Source organism: Elephas maximus, chromosome 17, assembly GCF_024166365.1.
Source record: "Elephas maximus indicus isolate mEleMax1 chromosome 17, mEleMax1 primary haplotype, whole genome shotgun sequence".
NCBI classification, from domain to species: Eukaryota; Metazoa; Chordata; class Mammalia; order Proboscidea; family Elephantidae; genus Elephas; species Elephas maximus.
In genome coordinates, this window is record NC_064835.1 from 46,777,118 (window position 1) to 46,801,933 (window position 24,816).

Consider the following 24,816-nt stretch of genomic DNA (forward strand, 5'->3'; position numbering starts at 1 on the left):
AACCCAAAAGGCAAGAGTTCCAATCTACCAAGGAGAAAGGACTCCAAGTAAAAGGTGCATCACAACACAAAAACATTCAAAATGCCTGAATATCTGAAGGGCAAAAATCTTTAAGTAACTGAGAAAATGTCTTGACTTATATAAATGCCTAGACTTAACCTGAACTTCACACCTAACCCGAAGCTGCAAGCTCCAGCTATACAGCAATCAACCGTCAGGCTCCTCACTGCCATGCCCAGCAATACACACATCTCACCAACAGACTCCCAGCAGGCAGGTGGCACACAGATGAACTTGGATGAGTCATACAAGCTCCTGTGCACAGCTCCTCTCTTGGCTGTGGAAGGAGGCCAGCAATTATAGGGGCTTGCTAGGCCCAAGCTCTTCAGCCATGTGTTCCTTCTACCTTGAACTCAAATGACTGGCCATGCAATCAGTGCCCTAGCCAAAGCCAACCAGAAGTGACCAAATGCTGCCTGTGAGGTGGCCCAACAGCTGAAAGCTGTCAAGCAGGCCCTGCTGGAGGAGCAAGCCCCTTCTGATGGGCAGTACTAAACCTGTCATGTGTACATCTGAACTCGCCTTGTCCACGGCAGTAACCTTGGAGATACTGCTGCTGACCAAATGAAACTACTGCCAACCAACTGAGCCAGTCAAAGAACAAAACCTAGGCTCCATCCTGGCTAGCTACACAGACGATTCAGCTGAGAACCCTCCAAAGGCCCATCCACCCAGATGTGGAAGTGATTAGCACACTGAAACACCAATCGACTAGGGAACCAGAAATCCTACATCCTAGAGGTTCTAAGCGATAACCCCAAGACCTCCATATTTGTGTCCACACTCTGTGCCAATTCAACAAACATTTATGGCGCAAGCCCTACTATGGTCAATACTGAATGAAGATAAGGTAACTATCCTCCAAAAGATCACCCTTTAGGGACATAAGAGAGACAAACACACAGATGACTAGAACATAAGAGGTATATAAAGTGCTACAAAACTGCAGAGGAGAAACCATCCTCCTCTTAGGAGGCTAAGGAAAAGTGAAAGGAGGAGATAGCCTTTGAAGCAAGCCCTGAAGGACACATCTGAATTTAACAGGTAAAGACAAAAGACAAGATTAGACATTCTAGCTGATGATAGTGACATTAAACAGACAATACATGCCAATCATCTGTTTCAATTCTCTGGTATGTGGGGGAGAAGACAAAGAAGGAAACAAGACTGTGAGCTCAAGGACAAGAACCAGGGTTATCAACTTCCACCTGGCTCAGTATCTGGCACACAGCAGATGCTCCAGAGTGTTACATGAAGGCTACTTGGGGCCATTGTGACACAGATGACAGCTTCAGAAGAAAACACATCACTTGGGAGGGCGTCACTCAGGAAGTTGGCAGAGGGGACAAGATAAGAGCAACTGCAGTTCTCTGGCCATGGCAGAGCCCAAACTGGGACAGTTGGCTGGTGTCTTAGTTTGCTAGTGCTGTTTTAACAGAAACACCACAAGTGGGTGTGTTTAATGAACAGAAATTTATTTTCTCACAGTTCAGGAGGCTAAAACTATGAATTCAGGGCACCAGCTCTAGGGGAAAGCTCCTCTCTCTCTGTGTCAGCTCTGGGAGAAAATCCTAGCCTCAGATTCCTTGAAGATCCCCATAAAAAACAAAAACCAAAAACCAAACCCACTGCCATTGAGTCGATTCCGACTCATAGTGACCCTACAGGACAGAGTAGAACTACGCAATAGACTTTCCAAGGAGCGCCTGGCAGATCTGAACTACCGGCCTCTTGGTTAGCAGCCTCAGCACTTAACCACTACACCACCAGGGTTTCCAAAGATCCCCACAGGGCATCTGTTTCCCATTTGTGCTAACTTGTCTCCAAGCCTAATCTGTTCTTTTTCCATCTTAGAAGTCGTTAAGTTTAAAACACACCCAGACTGATATGATCTCGATAATATAACAAAGGAAGCCCCACTGCCAAATGGAATTACACAATTCAGTCCACAACAGCTGGCCAAAGGGAAGAAGCAACTCTAAAAACATTCCAAAGGCGTAACTAACAGGGCTTGGCACATAACCTACTTCAATAAACTCAGACACGTGATTAAACAATTGCAAGATGCAAAGTACTACAGAAAAAGGTGGCCTTCGATAAAGCAGAGGATAATCCCTGGAAGAAGCAGCTAAACCTTGACAATTAGGCACAAGGCTGCCTCAATAAATGTGCGGCCTTGAATCAGTTATCTTGTCTGCAAATTACCCAGGACCTGACTCTCCGCCTCCTCCCTTTAGCCACATTTCTGGCTATCCCACTGCCTGACATCAATGGGCGCTCAATAAATACTCAAAAAACGAATGAAACGAATAAATCAATGTTAAAGAGCAGAAATACATAATTCAAATAGTGTTGGCATCTCAGGAAAAAATTTTGACAAGGTAAGTGGGTATAACTGAGGCTGAGGTGAGGTGCCCTCTGGGTGGCCTGGTAACCTCACAGACTGATGTGGCTGGAATCCAGGGTTTAGAGTCTATACCCTGAGATGAGGGTGTGCAGGTTTTTATTTAACTGAATATATAACAATCAGACAAAGATCTGGCAGGCATATGCTACCAAGTGTTAATGTAAATAGGTTATTGGAACAATTTCAGTTCGGAGCTTTTATATTTCTATAGATTTCATTTATCTGTCTACTGTCCACTGTATCCAGGTACTCAGAGCAGAGGCACTGAATCCCAAACACAGGGCTGATTACAAATCTTACGTTATTACCTCTGTGTGTTCCCAGACAGGGTCTAAAAGACTAACTAGATGTGCATCACACTACACCAGAAGTGGGTGGCAAAAAAGAGTGGAAACGCACTGAAACGGGGGTCACTCAGCTGGGTCCTGGAACCCTCCACTCAACAGACACAAAGCCACAGGTTATCACACCAGCTCCACCCACTTAATCAGGCTATTGTGAAGCTCAAACGACATCATTTATGCAAAATAACTTTATAAAGTATATCATTAACAAATGTAAAAAATGATGATTAGCGGAGAAAAGGAATCTGATACCACTTTCCAAGAAGCAGAAAAAGGAGACAAAAAGCCAACAAGGCCAAGGAAACTCCACTGCAGGGCAGAAATATCCCATTTGGCTTCCGTCGAGATACTATAATTAAAATAATTAACTTGATTGGTTACAGGAAATCCACTCAGGTTAAAAGACTCCTCCACTAAAAGCTCCACACCCGCCCCTTAAATAAACAAGTGAGGCCATGACCTCGCCAAGTAACAGCTAAACATCCACACCCACATCTTAAGGAGCAGCATCCTCCGGACCTAGAGTCCACTCCTCTTCGGTTCTGTCTCCCATTCTCTCTGGCGAGTACACTCAGGAACAGGCGCGCGACAAACTAAGAACCTCCCTGGAGAGAAACTTCAAAGCATTCTGCAAACGAACTTTGCGCTGTGAAAACCAGACAGACCCCTCGGGAGCCCCAGAACTCGACCACTTCCCATTTGTTCATAAGGCTGCCACAGGGAAAGTCCTTTCCAGCCCAGGCCTGAAACAGAAACCACTAGGCTCCACTTTGCAAACTTATCGACCCATCATGGAATCTTGACAAAGCTCAACTTTTGGGGGGGCTCGCCCCCACCCGACACATCTAGAAAGCCTTTAAGGAGCGAGAAAAGAAGGGGGTCTAACCACGGACACCGCGCGCCCCCCTTCCCGCTCACACAGCCCCCACCCGCCAGGAACCAGGCGCGCCGGCAGTGTCCAGAGGGCGCAACACGAGCCCATTAGGCCACCGGCAGGCGCCCCATGCCCGGAGCTGCTCACCCTCACGTGGTTCTCCACGGCCGCGCGGCCCGCCAGTTTCTTGGCCTCCTCGGCCTTGGACATCGCGGAGGGGGCCGGGAAGACGCGGCTGGCACCCCCGCCACTGGTGCTTGCGCTGCCGGTGCGGCTGTAGGACCCAGACTGCGCGCACCCGGGAGGCTGCACGTGGGAACCCGGGGCGGCCCAACTGTTGCCGCCTCCACCGGAGGCCGCGCCCCCGGCCCGCCCGGGGAGCGGGGCCAGGACCCGCCCGTAGAGGGTGCTGAAGGGCCCGGGGCGCTGCATCCTGCCGCCGCGCTCCAGCCTCCACCACGGTCCCGCCCCCGGGCCGCCCGGAAGTCTGGTCGCTTACGCACATAGCGTCCGCCCGCTGCTGCGCGGGTCTCTCTGGGAAATGTAGTTCCATGGCTCCGGCGGTCCGAAGCCGCGCCCCAGCTTGGACTACCTGCCCCACAATGCTTCGCGACTGGCGGTGCAAATCTTCGGCGACAACCTCGCGCGTCAGCAAGTGCGGCGCGAGTAGCCTGCAACCGAGTTCGAAAACGTCTGTATACCTTGGGGAGGTGGATGAATCCCAGGGGTTTTTCTGTCAGCCCACATATCCTAGAAAGAGGTATTGGTCCCGGCCCTGTTGTTTTTCCCAGCAGTAAAAGAACCTGGCGGTGGACCAGACCTCAGGGTGGTGGCTCTTTTGGAGACGTCACGACAAGTACGCGACGGTACCCCCCCCCCGCAAAAAAAGACAAATCCAGTGTCGTCGAATCCTTTCGACTCACAGTGACCCCATAGAGTTTCCCAGGCTGTAAATCTCTAGGGAAGCAAGACTGTCATATCTTTCTTCTCCGGAGCCGCTAGTGGCTTGGTACTTGGGGGTAAGTAGACTCACTTTCCATGGAAACTTACTTCAGAGCTCCCGTGCGCTGAAGTCCATCCTTAGACTCCGGGACCACAAATTTTAAACCCCATACCTTAGACGTTGTTCCCCACTTGGTGATGTTGGATGGCGTGCTTTGTCCAGATCGAGCCTGGCCCCACATATAGCGGTCCCTGCATTTCTTGATGATTAACAAGGGCTTTCACTGAACTTAGGAGCTCTGGTGGCGCAGTGGTTAAGCACTGGACTGTTTACCTAAAGATTGGTTTCCCTGCAGGAGAAACATGTGCCAGTCTTGGCAGTTCTACTCTGCCCTATAGGGTCGCTTTGAGTAAGAACTGAATACACGGCATTGGGTTTCACTGAACTTAACAGCTTTCTCTCTTATTTTCTCCCTTTTGGGTTTCTGGCTGTAGAAAATAATAGGGTCCCAATTTTACAGACAAAAATAATGCCACAGCCGTACCGAGACCAGTTGGAAGTTCTTAAAATTACTTGGCCTTTGTGCTTCTCCAAACTGGTTGACTCCCGCTAAGACAAGGCTAGTCATAGAGCCATTTTTCTTAGCCTCAAGACAGCCCCTCTCCCAGCCCAATTCCTAGAGTTCTTTCTTTTCCTCCTCATAACGTCTTTAAAGAGACACAGCCACTGGCTAACTGGAATGGGCTGAAACAGTTCCTGCCCTCCATCCTGGCATTCCAGATGACCTTTAGCTCATTAACTGCCTCATGCACGGTCATTCTCACCCATGGGTGGAAAGCTGACATGCTAATGACATGCAGGAATTGAACCTGTAACTTAAAAATGCTTACTCATTCTAAAAGGCTCAGCGCCTGCGCCTGCACCTACATATATAAACCAGCCTCAACAAGCTGCCTTCGAGGCAGTCTTGGATGGCACGTAGCTCTGTCTCCTCTTTTGCCCAAGCGATGAAGTTGCCTTTCGTTCTCCTCAAGTCGGTCTGTTTTTTTGGCCCTGGAGGGAGTTGGCGCCAAGCAGTACCCAGCGTTCTCGGCAGTAACCGTCAGGCCATTCCCTTCAAACTCACTCCACCTCCCACCTCTCTTGCAAGGTCCCCAACATGGGCTGCTGTTAAAGCCATCATCACCTGGATTCTCTTTACTGCGCTGCAGCCCCCTGAGGCTATTAGTTTCTGGACCCCCACCTTGGTATGCAAGAGGACAAGTTACTTGAGGGGATAGTTGAATCCTAGGTTTTAGGAACATTCAGAAATTAGCACAAGGTTCTAGCTAAGATGTAGGATGTGGTATCTGGACTCCACTATTTTTGGTCTCTGCACAGTTGAAGGTCACCCTAACCAAACCTGAAACCTTTTGCACATCACTATGGGAGCACTCTTTTTCTGTTCAGATTCCCTAGACCCTCAGCACCCACTACTAAAAGGTTAATGTATCAAGTGTTAGTGGCCAACGTCTGCTTTACTCCTCCAGCCCCAAGGGCTTTGCACTTAAATGCTGTGCCTGTACCCTCTCCTCCCATCTTTCTATTGCTATCTTCTTGTTGTTCAGACTCAGCTGAAATGCCATTTCCTCAGAAATCTTCCTGACTACCCCATCTCATTTACAGATCTTACTCACTAAGCCTGTGTCACTTAAAAAAAAAAACCAACCCCATTGCTGTCCGGTGGATTCCAACTCTGTCACTTTACCCATTCTTTATTTCCACTATAGAACTTTCCTTGATTTCTTTACTTGCTTGTGTACTTGTTTATCATCTGTCCCCCTCTCTAGAAAACATTTCTAGTTCAGTGAGTAGTGACGAAGGTCTTAAAAGCTTGTGAGCAACTGTTTGGTATCTACCTGGAGCAACTAGGCATCTGAGAAGGAAGTGGACTGCAGGTCCTCTGTCATGCGACCAAAAGAAATGGATGGTGCCTAGTTATCATAACTGAACATTTTGATCAAGGACTCAATAGTTGGATCTTGATCAAAAAGAGGAAAAATGTGAAACAATTTCACACTCTTATTGGAAACCAGACTCACTGGGTGCATTGAGACTGGAAGAACCCCTGAATCTATTGCCTGGAAACAGCTTACACCTTGAACCAAAACTATTCTACAAAGTCATCTTTAAACAGTAATTTAGTTCATTTAATAAAGAATATTTGCCTTGAGCATTGTTCTCTTTTAAAGAAATACCTATATGAGATTCATGGGCAGCAGTAACTCTCAGACACAGACAAGAACTTTAAGAGGCAGAGAGCCTAAGTTAACAGTGGTGAGACAATATGGACAGACATTGTGACAATGTGAAGTATGTAACCATTGTCAATGAACTATACATGTAAAAATTGAATGGGTGTATGTTTTATCGTGTATATTTTCAGAAATTTTTTTTTTAAAAAGTCTCTCTGAGAAGAGGGACTTTGCTTTTTCCCTACAGCATTCTTCATTCCTAGAACAGTGTCCAACATGTAGGTGATCCTCAATGAATCCCGAGGCATGATTGAATAATGAATAGATTTCATGCCTTTAAACCCACAGTCTGCCTTCAGCCATACAGAATTTCAGTCTCTGCACACACACTCTTGCCTTCATGGCTTTGCACACACTGTACTGTACCCTTCTAACTCCTAGACGTTCAGTACTCCACACAATAACTTCTTACTCTGCAAATTTGAACCCCTCTCCTAGTTGGGTTGGCTGCCATTCAGAACCTTGTACCCCCTTCTATTATAATCCATCTTGATCTATTTAATTGACTGTCTTATTCAAAAGACTATAAGCCCCTTGATGGTAGAGACTATCTTCCCCATAAAATGCACATACCTAGCTTAATACTTTGGGTGTGATCAGTGATCTACAAAGATCTACCTGCCCGTGCCTCTTGTTCTTTCTTGTCTCATTTCTCTCCATCCCGTGTTCATTTTCCCATCTTTGCCCCCTTTTAATCCTTCTACTCCTTAGGTCTGCCGGTGATGCCCAGTGTCTCTGAAGGCCATTCTGAAATCCCATTGTTGACTTCGGGGGCTGACAAATACTGATACTTAGAAAAATATGAGTGCTTGGCTTTGGGAGCTAATGAATGCTGATTCTTAGAAAAATATAAGTGCCTTGTTTCTAGAATGCTTCATTTTCATATTTATTGGTAACAGTGTTAGGCACCGTGCTAAATACTTTGCAGATATTATCACATTTAATCTTAACAAAGAAGTGGGTACTCATCCCATTGTACAGATGAGGCACAAGAAGTCCTGACCTACCCAAGCTCTTGCTGCTGAAAGGCAAGTGAAGCTGGAATGCAAACTATCAGTGACTTGAGGACCAAACTTTGATCTAAGAGAATCACTTAGATGGAGATTTATTAATTGCTCCGACCCCAGTTAAGCCCTAAACTTGGCACAACCCACACAAGTAGTGCCTTTTCTCTTTAAAGGCACAATAATAGCAATGAATAGGTTACTGATCTTGCAAAATTCTATCATGCTATCTCCAGCGTGGTTTCTATTATCAAGGCCATGTTTTCCAACTACTGTTCCTTCTTTGTTTCTAACTTTAGCATTCAAATCACCAATATTTATCAATGCATCTTGATTACATGTTTAATCAATTTTAGACTGCAGATATTGATTAAAATCTTCAATTTTTTCATCTTTTGCCTTAGTGGTTGCTGCATAAATTTGCGTGATAGTCATATTAACTGGTTTTCCTTATAGACGTATGGATATCATCCCATCGCTGACAGTGTTATACTTCAGATCTTGACATGTTCTCTTTGACAATAAATGCAACACCATTCCTCTTCAAGATGTCATTCCCTGCATAGTATACCATATGAGTGTAAGATTCTAAATGGTCAATACCAGCCCGTTGCAGCTCACTAATGCCTAGGATATCAATGTTTATGCATTCCATTTTATTTTTGACAACTTCCTGAATTTCCTAGATTCATACTTTGTACATTCCATGCACTAATTATTAATGGATATTTGCAGCTGTTTCTTCTCGTTTTGAGTCATGCCATATCAGAAAATGAAGGTCCCAAAAGCATGACTCCATCCACATCATTAAAGTGAACACAACTTTGAGGAGGCAGGTCTTCTCCAATCATATTTTGAGTGCCTTCCAACCTGAGGGGCTCATCTTCTGGCACTGTGTTAGACAATGTTCCGCTGCTATTCACAGGGTCTTCACTAGCTAATTTTTTTCAGAAGTAGACTGCCAGGTCCTTCTTCCTAGACTGTCTCAGTGTGTAAGCTCAGCTGAAACCTGGGTGACCCTGCTGGTATTTGAAACACCAGTGGCATAGCATCCAGCATCACAGCAACATGTATGCCACCACGGTATGACAAACTGATAGACACGTGGGTGAATATACATGTGAACCTTTCCAGATAGAATACACAGGAATCAAATCGACTACATCTGTGGAAAGAGATGAGGGAAGAATTCAATATCACCAGTCAGAACAAAGCCAAGGGCCGACTGGAGAACAGACCATCAATTGCTCATATGCAAGTTTGAAGTTAAAGCTAAGGAAAATTAAAACAAGTCCACAAGAACCAAAAGACAACCTTGAGTATATCCCACCTGAATTTAGAGACCATTTCAAGAACAGATTTGACACATTGAACACCAATGACTGAAGACCAGACCAGCTGTGGAACGACATCAAGGACATCGTACATGAAGAAAGCAAGAGGTCATTAAAAAAACATGAAAGAAAGAAAAGACCAAAATGGATGTCAGAAGAGACACTGAAACTTGCTCTTGAACGTAGAGTAGCTAAAGCGAACAGAAGAAATGATGAAGTAAAAGAGCTGAACAGAAGATTTCAAAGGCTGGCTTGAAAAGACAAAGGCAAGTATTATAATGAAATGTGCAAAGACCTGGAGTTAGAAAACAAAAAGGGAAGAACATGCTAGGCATTTCTCAAGCTAAAAGAACCAAAGAAAACATTCAAGCCTCAAATTGCTATGTTGAAGGATTCTACAGGGAAAATATTAATGCAGGAAGCATCGAAAGAAGATGGAAGGAATACAGCGTCACTGTACCAAAAACATTCCTCCATTTCAAGAGGTAGCATGTGATCAGGAACCAAGAGTACTGAAGGAAGAAGTCCAAAAACTGCACTGAAGGGAATGACAGAAAACAAGGCTGGGGGAATTGATGGAATACCAATTGAAACGTTTCAACAAACAGAGGTAGCACTGGAGATGGTCAATCGTCTATGCCAAGGAATTTGGAAGAGAGCTACCTGGCCAATTGACTGGAAGAGATCCATATTTGTGCCCATTCCAAAGAAAGGTGATTCAACAAAATGTGGAAATTATTCAACAATATCATTAATATCACATGCGAGTTAAAATTTTGCTGAAGGTCATTCAAAAGCAATTGCAGCAGTACATAGACAGGGAACTGCCAGAAATTCAAGCTGGATTCAGAAGCGACATAGAATGAGGGATATTATTGCTGATGTCAGGTGGATCTTGGCTGAAAGCAGAGAATATCAAAAATGTGTTTATCTGTGTTCTATTGACTATGTAAAGACATTTGACTGTGTGGATCACAACAAATTATGGATTACACTGCAAAGGATGGAAATTCCAGAACACTATTTTGCTCGTGAGGAACCTGTACGTAGACCAAGAGGCAGTTGTTCGAACAGAACAAGGGGATACTGTGGGGTTTAAAGTTAGGAAAGGTGTGCGTCAGGGTTGTATCCTTTCACCATACTTATTCAATCTGTATGCTGAGCAAATAATAATCCAAGAAGCTGGACTATATGAAGAAGAATGCAAAATCAGGATTGGGGGAAGACTCATTAACAACCTGCCTTTTGCAGATGACACAACCTTGCTGGCAGGAAGTGAAGAGGACTTCAAGCACTTACTGATGAAGAAAAAAATCCTCACAACTGGGCCAACATGATAAACGGAGAAAAGATTGGAGTTGTCAAGAATGTCATTTTTCTTGGATCTACAATCAACATCCATGGAAGCAGCAGTCAAGAAATCAAATGTCATATTGCATTGGGCAGATCTGCTGCAAAAGACTTCTTTAAAGTGTTAAAAAGTAAAAATGTCACCTTGAGAACTAAGGCATGCCTGACCCAACCCATGGTATTTTCAGTCACCTCATATGCATGCCAAAGCTGGACAATGAATAAGGAAGACTGGAGAAAAATTGATGCCTTTGAATTATGATGTTGACGAAGAATATAGAATATATTGCACGCTGCCAGAGTGAGCAAATCTGTCTTGGAAGAAGTACAGCCAGAATGCTCCTTAAAAGCAAGGTTGGTGAGACTTCGTCTCATATAGTTTGGACATGTTATCAAGAGAGAGCAGTCCCTGGAGAAGGACATCACGCTTGGTAAAGTAAAGGGTCAGCAAAAGAGAGGAAGACCCTCAATGAGATGGATTGACACAGTGGCTGCAACAATGGGCTCAAGCATAACAATGATTGTGAGGATGGCACAGGACCAGGCAGTGTTTCTTTCTGTTGTACACAGGGTCGCTATGAGTCAGAACCAACTGGACAGCATCTAAGAACAACAACAAATAGTAATGAACCATAAAGAAAATGATTAACAAGGGGAAAAAAAGGAAACATATAAATGAAGGGAAATGCACATTTTTGGATACTAGACGAAGAATCTCAACAAGGACGAAATCAATTTGCTTTATAATATCTAAAATGAGTTGGAGTCAACCTGAGGCAACAGGTTTGGTTTGAAGAAGCCTAAGGAGCCCTAGTAGCACAACAGTTAAGAGCTCATTGGTAACCAAAATGTCAGCAGTTCGAATCCACCAGCTGCTCCTTGGAAACCCTATGGAGCAGTTCTACTTTGTCCTGTAGAGTTGCTATGAGTCTAAATCAGCTTGACGGTAACAGGTTTTGGTTTTTTGTTTTGAAAAGCTCAATCTTGATTACTCGCACTGGAAAGAACAACATGGGGTCCTGGTGCTGTTGGAAACGTTTTCAGGGCCAAAATAAAGGCTCCTGGGGGGCAGAGCTACCATCCTACGCTATTTCTGGTGGTAATCAGAAGGGCTTGGGCCTTCAAGTTTCCCCTTCCCTAATCCATAACTCCGGTGTGATCTGGTCTGAGAGAAAATGAAGGCAATAAGGTACCACATCACTTTCCTTGTGGATATGATAGGCTTCCCCAGGGAGAGATACACAGCCACCATTGTATGGCTGCCGAGGCTTCAGTGAAGTGAAAAAACTTGATGAAAGATGCTGGTCCTGTCCCACCAGTGCATACAGCAAATTCAGTCAACAGAGCAGGTGCTAGCTGCAGCTTCCTCAGGAACCCAGACATCTCCCAGAATGCTCCACACGAGCCATCTCAAAGACATTCAACTTTATTCCACAACTTATGTTCACTTATTTGAAATAAGTTTGATGGGCACATGATAACAGAATAAAACAGCAGAAAAAGGTATTTAGTGAAAAGTAAATTGCCCTAGATAAGCTGGAGGCACTATGTGCCATAAATTAAGAAGATGGTTTTAAAAACAGTATGTTGCCTTCCTCCTCCTGTCAGATTGTCTCACAGTTCGCCCCAGAGCTAGCCAATGTCGTCGGTCTCTCGTGTATGTATATGTGCATGTGTGTGTGTACCCTTTATGCGCACTGTTTTGAACCTTACTTTTTCACTTAATGACATAAGATAGACTTATTTTAAAGTTAGACTGAGCTGCATTCAAACCCTGGCTCCACCACTTAGTTTGTAACACTGGACAGGTCACTTGTCAGATAGTCACACCTATCTAGTGGAGTGAGGGAAGGATAGTGAGTAATGTACTGTTACTGTCTGACACACAGCAGCGCCATTAAGCTCATGTTCACATGTACTGAGGATGTGCCATGTGCAAGACTCGGAACATAAATACTCTTAGTTAATCCCCACAACACTATGAGATAGGAATTTTATTCTGTTTTTAAAGACCCAATTGCAAAACCCATTTTCTTTTCTGTCTGCCATCCTCTCACCAGCCTTGCATTCTCGCTAGATTCTCACTGTGCCTACTGTGACAGGGACGTGCAGCTAAGTGTGTATTAGTGAAAGGCTGTTCTCTTTGTCAAGTGGTCCTTAATCACGGTTGCATAACAGTGGAACACCTAGACGCCCTCTCAAAAATTCTGCCACTCAGGGCTCCAGGTTTCATCCCCAAAGATTCTGATTCAGTTGTTCTGGGGTGTTTAAAAACATTTGTAAGTTTTTAAAGACTATCCAGAGATTTTAATATGCAACCAGAGTTCAGAAGTACGATGCTAGAGTAACCCTCTTATTCTGCAAATGAGGAAACAGATCTAGAGAAGTTACTTGAGTTCCCCAAGTCCTAAACAGCAGCCAGAGCAGAAGAATAGAACCCAATTTCCTGGCTCCTTAGTCAGAGGTCTTCCCAATGTAGATGCCTGTCCTTAGCTTCTGTATCAAATCAGAAACCTCACCCCACCTCCTGGGAGAAGATGTGAGGAGGAAAGCCTGTAGTACTGTGGCACAGAACAAATTGCTTAAACTCATTCCCTATGCCTCTCCCTCCTCCCCCTCCCCTGCTTTTCCACTTCCCTTTTCTCTCCCTTCTCCCTCTCTTTCTTTTCAAAGGGTGTCCATTTTGAAGGGGATTCCCAAGTAAGACAGTGCAGCACTACAAAGCAGATACAGGGATGAATTTGAGGATGGCGCCAGAGACTGGAATGATGCTGGCTCAAATACACCTCAGGCAAGAGCTTGGATGACCGTACTTCTATTTAGAAACAGGAACTCTAGCTAAATTCCCCCTCCACTCTCATACCCTTAGAACCTTCCTTTGGAGCCTCAACTTGTGGCCTGTGTTGCCTAATCCCCTGTCTTTGTAGATGGCTGGTTTATTGCCTACTCATAATTTTGACAAACAGAGAAAACCTTAGAATAAGATGGGACCTTAATATTGTTGGTGATCAAAACGAGCCATCACGTTTCTGTGCACTTAACATTGGAAGGCATCATAGTGCAGCGTTGTTACTGCTCTTGTCTTTCACTAGTCAAGAATGAGCAGGTAAGGCATGTGGAATTTTCCACATGAGCAAAGCTTTATTGAAGAGGTTTGGAAGCAGAGACAAGGAGGGCCTAAGCAATACTTACCCTGTCTCACAGAACAAAGGACTTGCCTGGGTTTTTAAAAGTTCTTGCGTGGGAAAAGATTCGTGTTTATTCTTAAGCATAGATGGGGATATGTTACCTATGGTGCACGTGCAGCAGCTTTCCAAGATGGCTCCTGTCCCGGAGGCCTCTGGGATTCATACCAGAACTTATTATGGGGTGTCACACCTGTGCAGTCTCACTCCCTGGGTTCGATTCCCTGTTTGTGACTGCAGCCCCTCACTGCCCTTGGTGGAAGGTCACATAGCTGTCACAGGTGGTTGTTCTGCACATGTCCCTGGGGCTGGTTTTCTCCAGCTGCTTCTGAAAGAAAACCCTAGTGGCATAGTGGTTAAATGCTACAGCTGCTAACCAAAGGGTCCACAGTTCAAATCCACCAGGCACTCCTTGGAACCTCTATGGGGCAGTTCTACTTTGTCCTATAGGGTCACTATGAGTCAGAATCGACTCAATGGCACTGGGTTTGGTTTTTGTTTTGGCTTCTGAAAGACAACTTTAAAGAAGTTTGTGGGCTTTTTTTGATACCCCGCCCCATCGTTATGGGGGAATGGCTTTGTTTCTGCACCCTGGCCCATTTCTTGTTACTTTGCAGATTTGGGGGGCCCTCCATTCCCTGTCTTAGTCTGTTTAACAAAACCAAGCAGGGCTAAACACCAGTTCCTTTTAGTTCGAACCCCTGCTGGAATTTGCTTTTCTAACAAGTCCCCAGGCGATGCTAATGCTGTTGGTTAGGGACCAATTTTTACAACTGTTAATAGAGCTGTGGCTCTCAAAATTTATTACACATAAGAATCACCTGGGAATCTTATTAAACTGTAGATTCTGAATGCAAACTCTCAGCAGGGGTTTGAACCGGAACAAAGCCCTGAAACCAAGTCTTCCTGCTAGTTAAGTCCACAGGGCCCTGAAGAAAATGTATACCATAGGACCTTTTTCTGGTAACAAAACCATTCCTTGCATAAGAATCAAGCTGCCTTTTGAAATCTTTACAGCAATGGTTGACAACTGGGACTGATTTTGTACCCCAGGAGACGACGGGTGTCAGAAATTGGATTGTGTCCCCCCTAAAATGTGTAATAACTTGGTTAGGCCATGATTCCCAGTATTTTGTGATTGTAATTTTGTTCAAGAGGATTAGAGTGGGATTGTAACACCCTTACTAGGTCACATCCCTGATCCAATATAAAGGGAGTTTCCCTGTACCACCTTTTATCTCTAAGAGATGAAAGGAAAGCAAGCAGAGAGATGGGGACCACATACCACCAAGAAAGCAGCACCAGGAGCACAGCGCGTCCTTTGGACACGGAGTTCCTGCACTTGAGAAGCTCCTTGACCAGGGGAAGATTGAGGCCAAGGACCTTCCTCCAGAGCCAACAGAGAGAGAATGCCTTCCCCTGGATCTGACGCCTTGAATTTGGACTTGTAACCTATTAGACTGTGAGAAAATAAATTTCTCTTTGTTAAAGCCATCCACTTGTGGTATTTCTGTTATAGCAGCACTAGATGACTAACACAGAATTTGGTACCGAGAGAGTGGGGTACTGCTCTAACAGATACCTAAAATGTGGAAGCGGTTTTGAAACTGAAAGGATAGAGTTGCGACAGCAGCAGAGGACCAGTGCAGCAGAGAACCTGCAGTGGCAGAGAAGCACCAACGGCAGAGAACCAGCAGCAGCAGAACCGGGAGACCAGCGCCAGACAGCGATGGAGCCCACCCACGGAGTGAAAGAGCTGAGTGCCTGTACGCAGGAGGCTTCGTGGCGGAGTGGGGTGCCTCCAGGCACTTATCGGTGGCGCTACAAATTTTGGAACACTTGCCCCAGCAGGAGAGATGCAGGCAGGTAGCCTGAGGAGCCAAGAGGCCAAGAAACCAGGAAGCAGAAGCTGAAGAGAAGAACAACACAAGAAGCCAAGCTGCCTCAGTCTCAAGAGGTATGGCCATAACCTCAGGGGTTTCAAAGGGTGGAGACTTGGCCTCTGGTGTTTCTAAGGGTGGAGTTACCACTCAGATGGACCAGGAGAATGATATGTCTAAAGCCGAGGGAGCACAGTTGCTGTCCCAGTGGGCCTGGAAGGTGGAGCTGAAGCCCAGGGCTGAGGGGTGTCGGCTCAGAGTCCAGAGAGTGTGGCTAATACCTAGAGTCTAGAGGGCAGGGCCATTGTGTAAACTGAGAGAACAGAGGATTATTTTCAAAGCCTTGAGGGCTAATGTAATGTGTTCTGCTGACTTGCTTGGTGCCTGTTATGCCTTCTTTCCCTCCAGTTTCTCCCATTTGTAATGGAAATGTCTAGCTTGTGCCTGTTCTGCCATTGTACCTTTGGAAGCAGATAAACTTGTATTCCAGATTTCACAGATGAAGAAGAATTTTTGGATTTTGGACTTGGAGTTAAGACTTTTGCTATGATATGATGGGATGAATATGTTGTACATGTTGCAAGAATGTGATTTTTGGGGGGCCAAAGGGTGGAATGTCATGGATTGGATTGTGTCCCCCTCAAAATGTGTATATTAAGCTGATTTAAGTCATGATTCCCTGTATTCTGTGGTTGTCCTCCATTTTGTGATTGTAATTTTGTTAAAGAGGATTAGGGTTGGATTGTAACACCCTTACCAGGTTACATCCCCGATCCAATGTAAAGGGCGTTTCCCTGGGACATGGCCTTCACCACCTTTTATCTCTCAAGACATAAAAGGAAAGGGAAGCAAGCAGAGAGTTGGGAACCTCATACCACCAAGAAAGCAGTACCAGGAGAAAAGTGCATCCTTTCGACATGGGGTCCCCGCGCCTGAGAAGTGCCTTGACCAGGGGAAGATTGAGGACAAGGACCTTCCTCCAGAGCCAACAGAGAGAGAAAACCTTCCCCTGGAACCGACACCCTGAATTTGGACTTGTAACCTACTAGACTGTGAGAAAATAAATTTCTCTTTGTTAAACTTGTGGTATTTCTCTTGTAGCAGTACTAGATGACTAAGACAATGGAGTACACAGTAACATCCAGTAGGTAGAGGCCAGGGATGTTGCTAAACATCCACAGGGTATCCAACACATACAAATGTCGATAGTGACCAAATGTCAACGGTGCCGAGGTTGAGAAACCTCCCCTTAGAGAATCCTCAGGTGGAAGATGATGGGGGGCTCATCTACCCCATACAGCTTGTTTCACCTGCTTCATCTATACCCAGAACCCCATGGGATCAGTCTCCTCTAAACCTATGTTGTCACCAAGGAACATTTCCCTCCACCCACTCCTGTTAGTCTCTCTTCCCCACAGCACCCCCAGGAGCTTAGCTCTTCTCTTTGGTCAAGAATGTCACTCAGTCCCATCCATTTTTTCTCTGGATAGAACCGAAAGATGCTTCAGATCCATGTGGTAGGGGAAGAAGAGGATGAAGGAAACCAACCTGTCCCAGTCTGGCCCCAGGGAGCAGTCCTTTCCCCACTGTCAAACTGACACCTCTGGCCCTGGCACCTGCGCTATTACCCCCAGGAGCCTCTGTCTCAGCTCAGCTTGCATGGCATCAGTGAAAGGATGGACTTGTGTCCCACCCCACAAAGGCAAGGGAGGAAGAAAATAACCTGTCCTGCTACTTCAGTATGTAAATGACTTCTCCAGAGGCCCCAGAGGGGCACTTTCTAAGACTGGACCATACGTTTTAGCAGTGGACCTTCACACGACTGTCTCCCTTGCCTCACCCTGGTCTCTGCCCCCTCAGAGGTCTTCTATGATGGATTAATATAGTACCACTGCCCCAATCCTCAATAGCCCAAACCTCCCTCATCCCTTCTCATCACCCTACTGTACTCTTACTTCACCTTGGAAAGTGAGCTTTTTCTTGACTTATTGCCTGTACCCCCTCCTAGAATATAAGCACAGCAGTTACAGTTCCGGGGTCAAGTTTTCTCCTTCCACGTGGGAGACCTAGCTTCGATTTCCAGGCAGTGCACCTCAAACACAGCCACCATGTGTCTGTCGTTGGAGGCTTGTGTGTTGCTATGATGCTGAACAGATTTCAGAGGAACTTCCAGACTAAAATGAGGTAGGGAGAGAGGCCTGGGGATCTACATCCAAAAATCAGCCAATGAAAACCGTAAGGGTCACAATGGTTTGATCCCGTTGTGCACGAGATCACACGCGTCAGGGGCTGACTCTGCGCAGCTAACAACACAGTCTTAAACAGAAACCTTGCTTCTGCTGTTCATTGCTGGATCCCAGCACCTAGCAGTTATTTGCAGAAGGAGTGACTACTGAGCACTAGTCCTTGGCTTATCCTTCCCCTCATCCTCCCTCCCGCTTTCATCCCATTTTACCTCAGGCGTGGTATAGAGTAGCCTTCCTCCACATTAACCCACAAACAGTTTAAGTGCTTAAGAATAATTTTACCAAGAACTGTGATACAACAGTGGGCCAAGATTAACACCATCCAAACATCTCTCCTGCATCTCTAAAGCTACTTCCTATGTAGGAGGCCTGCTGTGGGCTCCATTGGGTGCTCTGTACAGGGTTCCTGAAGTTTTTTACAGCAACTGTACCTTGCTGGTTTCCCTGACACCAGGCCCTGTCAGAGCTTAGGGGGGCAGGGCTCCTGGGGAGGCTGCTAAGCCTGGGGTGCTGAGCACAGAGGGGCAGCGTTCAAGCAGGAGGGGAGCAGACCCGTGGTTGTACAATGAGAAAATACTGCTGGAACATCCAGAAGGTAGAATAGTGAATTTTTATGGGACCTGACAAAACCCCTGTGAGCTGCAGCATACCTTGCGATTCTTTTCTGATTGTTCTCTCATGACGTTGTGAAGGTTTAAGATTAATCTATGTTTTCTCTCTAAAGATGAAGAACAAGTGATAGGATCTGAGAATCCAGGAGTCAGGAGACGGTGACATAAGAAGACCAAACTTCAATGATGCCGGAAGGGACCCTAAAAATACCTTGAAAAAATCATCACGTCTAGCAGGCGGTTTGCAAGACCACCTCAAAGGGAATTAAAAATTCTCCAGATTCCTCTGACTTAGCCTTTCTTTCGCTATAAAACTCTCCAGCTGGCCCTTTTAGGGCAGACAGAATTTGGGAGGAACCTATCCGCTTTGCAGCAGGCGGCTCGAATCCGCGATTTGCAGTAACAGTTGTTCTCCTCACTAGAAAGCAGGACAAATCGTGGACACCGTTTAGATAGAGTGGGCTGACCTAAAGTAACATCGATGGGAAACAGACGATGCCGGACATGCATTATTATTGCAGGGAAAATAAAAGCTAAACAAGATGCTAGCTTCCTCAGGGTGTTTTTTAACTGGTTTAGAAAGCCCAGGCTCTCTCAGCCTTCAGTTTTGATATCTGCCTCTCCACCACTATGCAGATTTTTTTCATGATCAATGAATGATAAACAACATTACTAAAGACAAGTCTAAGGGTTCAATGCTATTTCCCCTTTGAGTCTATTTTTGACTCTCAGAAAATATAAGGAAGGATAAACAAGAGGGGCTGAGGAACTTTGTATTAACCATTTCATCATATCAGTAGAGTACTCTTTAGTAAGAAAGGACACAGAACCTGGTGAGGTACTTTAGTTTTGGTGGTGAAAGGGGCAATATAGATTAAACTGTGTCTCCCCAAAATATGTGTGGAATGCTAACACCTATACCTGCGGATGTAACCTCTTTGGAAATAGGGTTTCTTTGCTGTATTAATTGGATAATACCTGAGTAGGTTGTTCTAAATCTAAGCACAAGTAATACACCCACCGTCAGTGTAGGGGACCCCAAATTTGCTGACACCCTACAAAATTTGACACAAATTTCTTTCTATCATTAAGGCAACCATTCCTTTTCAAGAAATTTCTTCCTTTTTATTTCCAGGGAGAATAAATGTCTGTCTCCCTTTTTCTTCTCAGCCTACTCAACACAAGCAGAAGGTTTTCATTTAGATGCCTCATATATTCAACTGAGACTAGAAGGACCCCAGTGGTCATGGTGCCCAGACCTTCTGTTAGCCCAAGACAGGAACCATTTCCAAAGCCAACTCTGCAGACGGGTTGGACAGGACAATGGGATAGTAAATGCTTCTGGTGAAGAATGAGCTTCTTGGATCAACTAGACACATGAGACTATGTTGGCATCTCCTGTCTGGAGGGGAGATGAGAGGGCAGAGGGGGCCAGAAGCTGGCCAAATGGACCTGAAAATAGTGGAGGGAAGGAGCGTGCTATCTCATTAGGGGGAGAGCAATTAGGAGTAGATAGCAAGGTGTGTATAAATTTTTGTATGAGAGACTGACTTGATTTGTAAACTTTCACTTAAAGCAGAATAAAAATTAAAAAAAAAAAAAAGGCCTAAGAAACCACCTGGACTTGCCAGCCAGCCAGAGATTTGAAACTCCAACTGAAGCAGTGTTTCAGCAATTTGAAACAAGCTGCTTCAAAGCCAGCCACTGACACCAAAGCCGCAGCTCAAGGTCACACAGGAACTGCTGAAAATGTATCAACTCTGGTTCTTAACTGTTGGTATTTCAATAGTCTTGATTATTTTTGTTTACTTGTAGAATTATTATATTTTTTGCTCTAGTAATCATTGAATATCTTTAGCCTAGAAGTTCAACCTTTTTATTTCTTACACCAATTATTAAAGTAGTTTAATACCTATAAACTGTTTAAAATAGTTTTTGTTATCTACTTGTATTCATTTCTTGGTGAATTACTAGAAAAGAAAATGTGTTTTATGCTCAAGTTCCTTTTTACTATATTGTTTATTTAACCTTTTTATTACAGAGTTTATAATAAGTTTTCTTTTTTTGTTATAACCATCACAGATGCTTGGAAAGAAATTGGTTTTTTCAGGTTAGCTCAATCAGTTTTCAGCACCAACACTGTAACAAAATGTTGGCTATGTCTCTCTGTCCCACAGTCCACACAGGACAAAACTGATTCTCTTGCTATGCCAGTTTTAGCTTATAAGCTCACAGCTAACTTTACTATCAATTATAAAAAAACATTTAAACAAGCCATCTGTGTTAAACTGTGGCTGCCTCCAGAATTGTCAACTTATCCATCAACCCCCTGTTTCAGCGTTTCCCATGTATGGACAGGATGTCCTACTCTGATCACAAGATGTGAAGTTTTGGTTAATAGTGCTGGATACTATCCCTTAATTATCGATGGCTGTATTGAATTTAATCCAAATCACTCTGTTTGTACTCACCTCCGGGAACCCCTAAATTTTGGAGAATTGCCCATCTGTGATGACCTACTAACTGCAATCTGGCTTAAAAGAGCCAATCAGTCCATTGCATTTCCTAATATCCAAACCGGAAAAAGCATGTTATGTGCCCCATCTGGATATGTCTTTTTATGTGGAGAATCACCTTATACAACAAAAAAGTCCAAGAATTCATCTTATACTGGCTGGTGTTTGATAGACCAATGTACTTTAGGAATTCATAGGAGTTCCCATGAGTATCCATTCACACAGTGACAGCTTAGTATGGAACAGTGATTCAGAATTACTATCTAGACAAAAGAGAGACCTCATCCTTTCAGGAAATCCCATAGCTGATTACTCAGGATGGCGATGGTCTTTCTTAGGTGCTACTATACTTTGGTTTGAAATTGTACAATTAAAATGTTCATTCGTAATCTGTCTTCCTCTATGGCCCAAATTGCTGATAGTGTTACTGATAGAATGGCTGCACAACGAAAATCTTTAGAGTCTTTGGTAAAGGTAGTATTGGACGGTGAAATTGCTTCAAACTGTATTTTACCCCAGCAAGGAGGGGTTTGTGCTATCTCCAATAGTTCTTGCTGTTCGTGGATAAATACCTCTGGAGAAGTAGAACAAACCAGATAAACCCATTGCTGTTGAGTTGATTCCAACTCATAGCAACTCTATACGACATAGTAGAACTGCCCCATAGGGTTTCCAAGGAGTAGCTACTGGATTTGGACTGCCAGCCTTTTGGTTAGCAACCGAGCTCTTAACCACTGCTGCACCAGAGCTACAGTGAAGTAGAGTAAGACATTTCTAAAAAAACACCAAAAGTCCTCTTGGTTGCATAGTATTCCACCACCCTCCCCCCACCCCCGAGACAGCCTCTTCCTTCCTTGACATTTTTAGCTGGTTGCCCCAAAACACCAGATATGGGATACACTCCTTTCTATTAATCTGTCTTTTTCTTCTAATCAATGTAATTATTATCATAAAAAAATTATTCTAGGACTTGTTAAATGTATAATGCATTGTGTTTCTCATTTCCACAGCCAGTCTTCAAGGCATGTGACAAATTACGTATTTAGGAGAAGCTGATTTTTCTAAGGAAGGTGAAGTTTAGCTCTGAAGTCAAAATCTGTTTAGAATGCTGGTTATTCCTTTTAATGTAGTAGCCCTGTTTCCTATGTTCTCCCTACTTAGAATCTGTCCACCCTGAAGATAAAACCCAAAGCTATAGCAAGGCGAAGTCAGATACTACCCAGCTACTAAAAAACCAAATGGTGTCTAGTTGCTAAGGAACAGAATCCAAAACCTAAGAATACAATAAGGAGAAAAGACTTTTACATCTGGATTTAGGAGAGAAATATGGTGAGATCCTATTCCCTGCAGAAAGCAGATGTTACCAGATTAGGGTCTGTGCCCTGAAGCAGTCGAGCCAATGAAATATACTCCAAGTCAGAAAGAGTGAGAGCGTTTATTAAGGAGTTGTATACATCACCGGGGACCCGGCAGCAACACAGCCTGTCTATATGGAGTCCCAAAGAGCAATTTTAAATTAGAGCTTATATGGAATTTTACAAGGGTTTGAAGTGTCTTTGTAGTCTGCAGATGGCATGGCTGGAGGAATTATTCATTACAAGATAGTGACAAAAGACTCTTTATCAGACTAAAGACACATATTGGACACCTGGGTTCTGATTTCCCTGTGGGAGGTTGTAAGTCACAGGAAAAAAAACAAAATTATTTGCATCAGATTAAACAACAAAGTCATTAAAATAAGGTCAAAACTAAGTCATTAAAGGTATGCAGAGGAAGGAGAAAAACTTATAGGTTCATTATGGCGTTAGTTATGTCAAGCTCTCAGTCACCCATTTTGAAAAAGGAGAAAGGGTGCTAGGGAGTATTGTGTGACACAGACACCTGGAAACAGCAGCTTAAAACTCACACGGAACAATCATTTCCAGAGATTCCAAGGCCTTGCAGAAGACGGGTAAATTCTTCGTGGATGATCTGCCGCCCCCTAGTGGTGGCTTGATCAAAAGAGGGATATGTGTGAGGAACTAACGATTTTTAGGTGCTGTAGGTCTAACTGGGGAGATTTCAGAACTAAAATTAAGCACTCCATTCAGAAATTAAACTGAAGGTTTTGCTTCCACACTCCTGATAACCATTAGGCTTCTGTTAAAATTTGCTATTTGAAAAACAAAGCTCAGCCGTGCTTGTTATGTTGAGAATTCCCACAACTGGCCTTAGAAAAAGCTTTGATGAGTTCTTAAAATAAATTAGAGCCTATAGATAAACATGTTGTTTTAACTACCTTAAGAAGTTTCCCAGCAAATGCCTAGGCATTATCTCTTTTCTCTCAGCTAAATAAGCAGAGTTTATTTATACTTTCCTAACTAAGGGTCAGTTCTGTATCCAAAGATTCCAATTAAGTTGGCCCACTAACTTTCATATCAAAATTGTTCATACTTTTCATTCTAGAAATAATGCCTTCGTTAAAATGTATGAAGTATGAGATATTTGTGTTAGACCAGAAAGTGCCATAAAGAAAGTTGCATGGTTAACTGCCACCCTTGTAAATTTCACCTCCTCTCCCGCCATTATTTTGATGTAAAACTGTTATCTGTACTCACTCTACTCGTTAAATATGTCTTTGTTTTGCCTGAAGGCAGAGCATATTATTAAGCCAAGCTGAAGGCATGGTCTCCTGCAGTTCATTCCTTCAATACATTTTGTTTGCTTAAGTATCATATTAGAGTGTTGATCCAGTGACTTACCGAGGACATATTAAGAGTAAGTACTGTTTTTGTGAATAGTTTTTCAGAGTGGCTGTGTAGAACATGGTCCTTTCTGGAGGCTCTAGGTCAAAGTTTGACTTGGTGTGGCTGAGACTCATCACAGAGGACTTAAGGTGGGAGGCAAGGGTAGGGTGGAGGGAGGGGAAAGAGGCTGGAGAAAATCAAGCTGCTAATTACAGCAGTTTTTGTGTTTCTTTTTGTGGGCTGGGGGAGAGGGCAAGTCCGTGGCTACTTCAATGTTAAATATGATTCCCAAGATATTTGTATTGGGTACAAGGACCATAGCTATTCCTTTAGACGTGCAACTGTGTAAGGAAATTGCTGCTTAAATGAGAAGTTTCTTCAGTGGAAGGAGGACTGTCATGGATTGAACTGTGTCCCCAAAAATAATCTGTACCAATTTGGCTGGACAATGATCCCCAGTAGTGTGTGATTGTCCACCATTTTGTCATCTGATGTGACTTTCCTGCGTGTTGTAAATCCTACCTCTTTGGTGTTAGTGAGGTGGGATGCATGGCAGTTATGTTAATGAGGCAGCACTCAATCCACAAGATTGGATTGTGTCTTGAGCCAATCTCTTTTGGGATATAAAAGAAGTGAGCAGAGAGACAAGAGAACCTCATATCAGCAAGAAAGCAGTGCTGGGAGCAGAACTCGTCCTTTGGGCCCAGGGTTCCTTCACAAAGAAGCTCCTAATGAGTTTACCCATCTAGAAGCTGGGTCAACAGGAACCACACCCTATCAACATGAGATAAGGTTGAAACGACCCATGAATTACTATCACCTTCTTAGTGTTTTTCTAGTCCCTTCCCCCTTTACAGGCTCCTGCATGCGCAGAAGAACAAAATGTGAACCTCTGTTTAACCTTCCTTAGTCCTCCGAAGATGGCGATGTAGTGCCAAAGATCAATGTGTTTGTGCTATATCCCATAATAAGTGATGCCAAGGGCTGCCGAGAGGACTCCATCTTGAATATCGGCAGGCTCCATCTTGGATTCCAGATGCAC

General features: G+C 44.2%; 1 protein-coding gene and 1 long non-coding RNA gene across 2 annotated transcripts in view; one reads left to right on the forward strand and one right to left on the reverse strand.

Moving 5' to 3' along the window:
- RPIA (ribose 5-phosphate isomerase A) overlaps nt 1-4,150 on the reverse strand; it is a 33,995-nt gene extending 29,845 nt beyond the window's left edge. Inside the window, exon 1 of the mRNA XM_049856818.1 lies at nt 3,833-4,150. Within this exon, the coding sequence (XP_049712775.1) occupies nt 3,833-4,117 (285 nt within the window). The 5' untranslated portion in view covers nt 4,118-4,150. The remainder of the gene's footprint in view (nt 1-3,832) is intronic.
- A 180-nt stretch (nt 4,151-4,330) lies between these two features.
- LOC126060846 (uncharacterized) lies at nt 4,331-17,157 on the forward strand. The gene is made up of 3 exons (XR_007513659.1): nt 4,331-4,704; nt 15,041-15,752; nt 16,084-17,157. It is a non-coding gene; the product is annotated as an uncharacterized LOC126060846 (long non-coding RNA).
- Nucleotides 17,158-24,816: the final 7,659 nt, after the last annotated feature.